Raw genomic sequence first — 8,044 nt, forward strand, 5'->3', positions numbered from 1 at the left:
CAAGCGACGCGATACCATTCATTTCAATGGGGAGCTGGCGATTTCCGGCGACACGCGCGACAGCGACCGTTGCCGACCAGATGGGGCGTGTCTGGCGACGCGACAAAGTTGAGATCTGTTTAACTTTATGCAAATGAGGAGCGACAACCAATAGGAGCGGAGCGCGTATGATCCTTCTCCACATCATTGGATGTCATTCATAAAGGCAACCAGTAGTGGGAACTCCCACTAGCGACCTCATCGCCAGCCACTGGCGACAAAGCCGCTTGTAGTGTGAACGGGGCTTAACGTCCAACACATCGCTAGAGCTAAGCGGCTGTTCATAAAGGATGGATTTATCTTTTGCGGTGGAATGGGAAATGACAAGGTAATGAGACGCAAGTTTTACTTTTAACTTGAGCGCAGCATTTTTAGAATGCCGTTTCATTTGCGAGACGCGGGTGCAACACCAAAACAAGTTCGTCAAGCACAAAAAAACATTAAAGTTCTAGGCTACTTTATGTTTGAGATGTCATGTTTTCATGAAGGTTGAAATCTGCTATTATTATCTTTGACTTTGTTTTTACAAAACATTTACTGCTAATAATATTATCCACGTGGAGACATTTCCCCGCAATGTAACGTTAGGCTATGAATAACAGGACACGACACACACATAAGCGCGCGCATACACACGACACACACATAAGCGCACAAACACACACTGGTCCACTATCTGTGTGGGGACTCTCCATAGACGTAATGGGGTTTATACTGTACAAACTGTAGGTCTTTATTCTGTCTCCTTAGTCCTTACACTAATGAATTAGTTTGTATGAAAATGTTCATTGTTTTTTTCTTGTATACTTTTAAGTTCTATTTATTTGGTGCTTTGTTCAATCTCAAACCATTATTTTATTTTTATTATTAAGATGTCTGCACAAGAGTTAAGGGTAACCTGTGCAAACATTAAACTTAAATTAAACGTCTCGCTTTGGTCTACACTGGAAGTGTTCTGCTCGCTCTGCTAAAGCTAAACTATAATTACTAAAGCTGAAACTAAATAAAATTTAAAAAAAAACTATATAGAAATGTGTTTGCAAAATAAAAACTAACAAAACCATTAATGAAACTAGCTAAAACTAAACTGAAATTTAAAGCAAAATTGAAAACGATATTAAAATAAAAACTAATTTAAAAAAGCAAAACTATAACAACAGATATTCCCGAAGACAGAGCACACCCGAAGACGGCTCTCACTCAGAAATCAATAAAGTCTTCATTCACTGCCGGTTCTCATTATAACAAGACGAGCAAAAAGTGGAAAGACATAACAAGTGCATTCTGGCCTACCTCATGTTGCACGTTTGCACTTTTTGAGAGAAAAAAAATGGCACAATAAAAAAAAACACACATTTCAGGTCTATGTCCAATGAAATGCCTCACCTGTTTCTAGTTATCTAGTGTTAAAATACATATTTTGCCTGTAATTTAACTAAGGTGTACTAAAATGTGATTCCAATTTTTTTTCTCATATCGCGATATAATATCGATATCGTCCGGACAGTGAAAAATATCGTGATATGAATTTTTGCTCATATCGCCCACCCCTAATGCACGATACTATGATTTTTCTTCAAAAGCAGATAGTGGAGACATTTTAATCGTCCACGATCAAAAACCGTGAGACGCACGGCACACCCCTAGTTGGAAGTTTAAGTTGCTGGCGCTCATGCTTCGTTCACGGTCGTCACGTGCGCATAGGAAACACGCCACCCTATCGGCAAGACTCATCTGCAGAAATATTCATATCGGCCGATGCCGATGATGGTCATTTTAAGCTTTTATCGGCCGATACCGATGTTGTCCCGATATCATCGTGCATCCCTACAATCAGTCAATATCGTGTTTTGGTGATTCCTTAGTATATTTTTTGTTATTGACACTTTTGGCGCTTTTCACTACACAGTACCAGCTCGCCTCGGCTCGGCTCGACTCGCCTTTGTTTGGTTTTCAACTGTGTAAAAGTTGTACCTGTACCTGCTTTCGGGTACTTTTTTTCGTACCACCTCCGGCGAGGTTCTAAGCGAGCTGAGGCGAGCTAAGCCGATACTAAAATGTGACGTGAAAACAATGCCGACTGCTGATTGGTCACAGAGAATCTGCGTCATCATTGCACGCGCCAGATGGAGTATCCAGAATAACCCCGCCATTTTTAAATAGTTTGGCCAGAGATAGTTACTAAACTTACTACTATTATTACGGCAACTCGGAAGAATACGCCGTGGTCAAACGAGGAGGTGCAGACATTCCTTTGTTTGGTTGCCGAAGAGAGGATCCAGCGAGAGCTTGATGGGGCAACGAGGAACGAAATGCGTCGCCATGATGACCGGGTACTATTTGTGGCGGTACTTTCTGCAATGGAAAACGGAGCGAAAAGCGAGCCGAGGCGAGCCAAGGCGAGTCGAATCGAGCTGGTACTGGTAATGGAAAAGCGCCATTTAATCAGGCTGCTTGTCCGGTTGGGCAAGTAAAATTGTCTTCACTTTAAAAAATCCGCTTGTGCCGAACAAGCAGACAAGCGTTAATGTCGAGCCCTGTATTCATATTTTTAATTAGCTGTTGTTTTGATATGTTGTGTTCTGACTTTATCTGATTTTCACAGCCTAAAATAACCGAAAGGTGAAAAAGAAAAATGCCATAAATACGCAGATTTAAATGTCAAAGCTGATAGAACAGTGATGAGAATATTGCTTCAGAATAAATCATTTGTACACCACAAAAATAAATAAAAATAAAATCAGGACAAGCATGCTTTTTAGTCAGACAAGTGAATGAACAATTCCCTTGTACGGAGGACAAGCACATGACGAGGCTTAACGTCGAGCCCTGTAATAAATACTGCGATTGTATCAGAATTGATAATGTGACCGCACCTTACTAATGCAATAAACATGATTTGACTCAAAAGATTGTGCGTCATATTTGGTGACTCACCTTCAGTAAAATGATGTCGATCTCAGAATACTTCATTCCGTTCACCAGGATGGGGATGAGTCTGTAGGGACACACGTTAACATTAGATCACCTCACACGAGTTCAGATCACATCTCACAAACAGACCCTAGCGGAGGCCAGAGGCTTCATCTGTGTGTGTGTGTGATGATGGCCTGCAGTACTCACTGGACCAGGTGTCCCGACAGAGCCTCTTTACAGATGGGCTGCTCCGCTAGAGTCAGCCAGAACTCGCACGCCTCCAGCGCCACGTTCTCGTCCGCGTCCTGCGTGCGCTGAAGCATGTACTGCAGAGAGACACGGGTGAGACTCAAACCTCCCAGCTTTCCACTGTAAACAACGCCTCAGATGTTCGCATGCTTCACCTGTATGATGCTGTGCATGTGTGGTATCAGACGGTCGATCCGGACCTCCAACAGCATGACCAGAGCTCTGCACACGTTCTTCCTCACCTCGCAGTCTTCGTCACCCGCCAACGCAAACAGAGACTGAAAACACAGATGAGCTCAGCCTTCACCACAGAAATAACTACAGATTCATTCATAGTGCACCGTGAACCCAATTGACCTATGGCTAAGCCACGCCCCCAAAACGCGATGAGCCAATCACAGTGCGCATAGCTAACCCAATACACTCGGACATTCTCTGCTTCCACGTCCATTGAAATGCATTGCAGTTAGTCAGTTTTCATTCATTTTTATGTTTTTTCTTGTCATTTTAAGTTTAAAATGGTCATGCATGGGGTACATGCAACTCCGACACTAGGTATCCCGAGAGGCAGGGCGACGGTGTGTATTTTTTACCCTTTCCCAAACATCTCAACCGAGATAAGTGTCTGCTCTGGATAAAGTTATGCGGTAGACCACAACACCAACTAAACGTGGATAAATTAAACTAGAATTAAACAAGGATGTCTACATCTGTTCTAAGTCAACAATGTATTTGAACGTTATCTTAGGTAACGTTAGCCTAACATTAGAAAACGTTGACGTTAGCTTCTAGCTGCGTTGTACATCATGTCACTTAGCTTCATTACCGTATCTTTAAATAACCGAGATAACAAATGCTAGCAATGTTGTGCTTAAAGATTCATGTGCAGTGCGTGAACAATGCTGATCCTCTATTTTGTTGTCTGAGATGGTGATGGCAACGAGATGCGGTTTATCACGTTTACACTGTGACCTGTACATTTTTGCCTGGAGCTGAAGCTTTTCATCGACCTTCTCAACAATAAAATTATTAATATAACCCTCCAATGCATAGTTAATGCCCTTTTGGTGACTTTGAGATGATATATAATCTTTCTGTCTCCAAAAATCATCAATTGCCTCCTGTGAAATGTCTCCTACTGTGACAGCTGCCATAGCGCCTGTCACCGAATGTTGACTGTTTGTCCGAGTCTACAAGTATTATTCATAACAAAAACAATCAATGTGCCGTGTCATTCACTAATTGTGAATCGTGTGGTTCTTTTATCGAATCAGACTGAATCACTTATCAGTCTGAATCAATCAGTCAGCTCAGATGACTCACTGAACTGAACTGAACAAATGAGCTGAAAACACAAACTGTGTTAAGGCAAATTTTTAAAAAGCTCATTTGTATGGTTAGTGTGAATCTGTCGTTAAAAGTCTTTCTGCTTCAAAAGCAAGATTAAAGTCACTGCTTGAAATAACAGCAATCGGTGACCAACTCACCTCTATGAATGTGTCGATGTTGTCCATGAGAGCCTGAGCCCTGCCGATAATGAACTGATTCACGCACGCTATGGCATGAGACCTGAAGACAGAATGTGGATTAATACATGTCACTCGTTATAAAACAGACCGTGATTAATTCTGAAGATAAGTGCGCGCGGTCCTGTACCTGATCTTGGGGCTGCAGTGCTTGAAGAACTGCAGGAATTTGGGGATCATGATGTTGAGGGGTCGATTCAGAGCATCACTGTCCAGCAGTTCAGACGAGTCCTCACAGATCTTCTGCAGCGCGCCGAAAGAACCCTGTACACACACACACACAGGTTAAAGTCACCATGAAATCAAAAGGGACGATTTTTTCTTTTTTTTAATAGCAGTATTTTTTATAAATTATTTATTCATGCCCATCTTCTCTTTCTTTTTTTATTCATGTGCCGCCGTAATACGTAATCCACATAACTTCCCGTCCCTCTCACAGCTCATCTCTTCTCTGATGATGCGTTTACTGGCGTGAGGGCGGAGCAACCTGTCACTCACATGAGATCCACCAATAGCAAACCACAACCATCCAATCAATTCCCCATGAACAAAATCAAGCCCCGCCCTACATTTGTTCTTGTTTGAGAAGCCTTTTCACTCGGATATACGTCACAATAGGGAAGAAAAGACTACTACTCATGCCGACTTAAAAGCAATCAGCAGAAATAACTAATCAAACAATCACTGTCAGCATTATGAATTTATAATAGACAGGAATATTTAGTGTGAAATACTAGCACCGCCTACTGCACAGTATAACTATATACTGTTTTTTAAACAGCATGTGCAACAAGAAACACAGTAATGTTACAGTACTGTTATTATTTTCTAGAAAAAGTAATTGTTTTTAATGTTTTTTAACTGATTTATACTAATGAAAAATCAGTTCAGATGCAGATAGTAGCTGCGTTTACATGGACACTTATAATCGGATTGACGGCTCAATCGGACTAAAAAACCTTCATGTAAACACCTTAATCGATCCGATTGAAATTTCGATCCAATTAGCAGGGGTGGTTTACTCCTTTTGTAATCCGATCGAGAGAACATGTAAACACTTGATCGGATTGAAAACCGAAACTATAAGGACTGCGCATGTGCAATGACGTTGAAATAGCGTGATGGCGTATGACGCGCGGAACGAGCTGTTCTTCCTGTTGAATAAAGTAAATATAAAATGAGTGTCCCGTTATTAAAAAATTCTCGTTTCACTCAGCGTCTGTGAAGTGAAGCAGGACAACGTCCCACCAGTGCTTGTTTCAGATTATCATCCATGGACGACTGGTTTTGGGCGCGGGGTTTTACTGCGTGATCAATATAAGCAGCACGGCAAAACGGTTCATGCTCATCGTCTCCAAATCATGACCAGAAACGGATGAATATTAAGTCTGCTGTAAAAAAAAAAAAAAAAAAGAACCAATAGAGGAGAATAGTTATGCGCGAACAGCGGCATATTCGTGCAGTGTGCGCATATCAAAAAATCAATTCCGATTTGAATCTTGTGACATATAAACGCGCACATCAACCCGGTTACTTTATTTATCGTTCATGTAAACACCGTGTTCGGATTCATCAATCGGATTGATTTCATTCCGATTGAACCATGTAAACGCAGCTACTGATTGATCTCTGCTCAGTACATTTCCATTATCATCTTGAAAACACATAACTTTATAACTTTGTGTGCATAAATACACTGACGATGTTTGGCACGCCAGTCAAATTAAGCACATTCTGGTACACATTTTTATTCAAACAGAAGGCCACATCAAGAGCACTGCATTTCGGGATGAATACTGATCATTTTAGAAAACACTAAATGTGCACATAGTAAACAGTAACCATACTGCATTCTGTGTCTGTGTCTGTGTGTGTTGTAGACATGTGCCGGTATTCGGTAATGCGATAAATCGCGGTAATGAATATGCACGATATTGTTATCGCGGGCACTTCAAAATACCGTGAAAAATAATAGATTCGAATTTAGACTTTTAGAACGTGCATTAGCTTATTTTCCTTCAACCGCTTAAACACTGCATATGCTGCGCAAAACACGTGCGCACTCTGATGTAAACAATCCCCACATGTATAAGCACTGTGTGCATGCGGCAGCAGTGCGCACTCTAGTCTAATGTAAACAATCCTCACATGGAGTAGAAGCATGGCGGAAGGAGGAACGCTGCCGACGATTTATCCCCCACAGGGCTGCCAACTCTCACGCATTCAGCTTTCAGACAGGACAGGGAATATGCGCGGGGACGTTTTGTTGCTGCGCCGACCAAAGCACGCCGGGGTCAAAATTCAAAATAGTTAAACTTTTTATTTGCAAAATAGCAAATCGCGTTGTATCTGAAGGGCAACGTTGAACCCAGCGGCCAGCGCCGCGCATTCCGCGACCTGTCTGAAAGGCGCTTTACGCAATTGACACTTTTCACACGCTCTGACACAGAGAAAAATCGCGGAGCAAAGAGGACACTGACACCGACAGACTAGAAAGCGCAGGTTACTTTTGATATGAAAAAAATAATAAAAATCAGCTCTTAGGTTCTGTCCATTGTGACAGATCGCTGCGCCTCAGTTCAAGTAAACCGATCATCTGTTACTTTTTATTTAAAGATACAGTACAACTTACCGAAATGTATGTGCCTCATACATAATATCGATCAATCAGTGTTTTCCAAACACGGAAAGAGGTCAATAAAACTGCAGGAGAACAGTTATGTCACAGAACGTTACATTTACCTCAGGAAAGCCATTTAATGACCAGCACATTAGTTGACTAGAAAAAAATAGCGAGGAGTATTTTGCTAAATATGTGCACTATATTACATATTTATTATATGTTTACTTGTCATTACATAATTGTTATTATAATGAAAACCCCATTATATTTAATTTCTCTCTGTATGTTTACAGCATTATGTGAGATATATTTTTTTCTTGAGAACAATTTACATGTAGACTGTAGCCTACCTAATATTTATCCAAATGAGTCAATATTGAATTAAGATTGAAATCAAATCCAAGAATTGAATTAATACAAAACAGCCTACCAGTCATTGTAACATGTTGTCACTAAACTTAATAAAATTCTGTTATATGTTTTGAAAATCACAATTACACATTGTGATGCAAGTTGTTGTTTTTTTTAGATACCCACAATCCATCTGTTTCTCTTGAGCAATTAAAATACCGTGATAATACCGTATACCGTGATAAAAGCTCAATCAATTAACCGCAGCATGAAAATTTGATACCGGCACATGCCTAGTGTGTTGTAGTGTGTGTCTATGAGTGTGTCTGTGTGTTGTGTC

The 8,044-nt window shown here is 40.9% G+C and overlaps 1 protein-coding gene across 1 annotated transcript in view; it reads right to left on the minus strand.

The window, feature by feature from the left end:
• Positions 1-8,044, minus strand: part of tnpo2b (transportin 2b) — a 35,684-nt gene that overhangs the window by 20,429 nt on the left and 7,211 nt on the right. Inside the window, exons 6-10 of the mRNA XM_056234318.1 lie at positions 4,861-4,994; positions 4,692-4,773; positions 3,360-3,482; positions 3,163-3,281; positions 2,977-3,037 (exon numbers count right to left, since the gene is read on the minus strand). Coding sequence (XP_056090293.1) covers positions 2,977-3,037; positions 3,163-3,281; positions 3,360-3,482; positions 4,692-4,773; positions 4,861-4,994 — 519 coding nt within the window. The remainder of the gene's footprint in view (positions 1-2,976; positions 3,038-3,162; positions 3,282-3,359; positions 3,483-4,691; positions 4,774-4,860; positions 4,995-8,044) is intronic.

The sequence above is a fragment of the Rhinichthys klamathensis genome, unplaced genomic scaffold (genome assembly GCF_029890125.1).
Source record: "Rhinichthys klamathensis goyatoka isolate OS25496 unplaced genomic scaffold, OSU_Roscu_1.1 h1tg000393l_1, whole genome shotgun sequence".
NCBI lineage: Eukaryota > Metazoa > Chordata > Actinopteri > Cypriniformes > Leuciscidae > Rhinichthys > Rhinichthys klamathensis.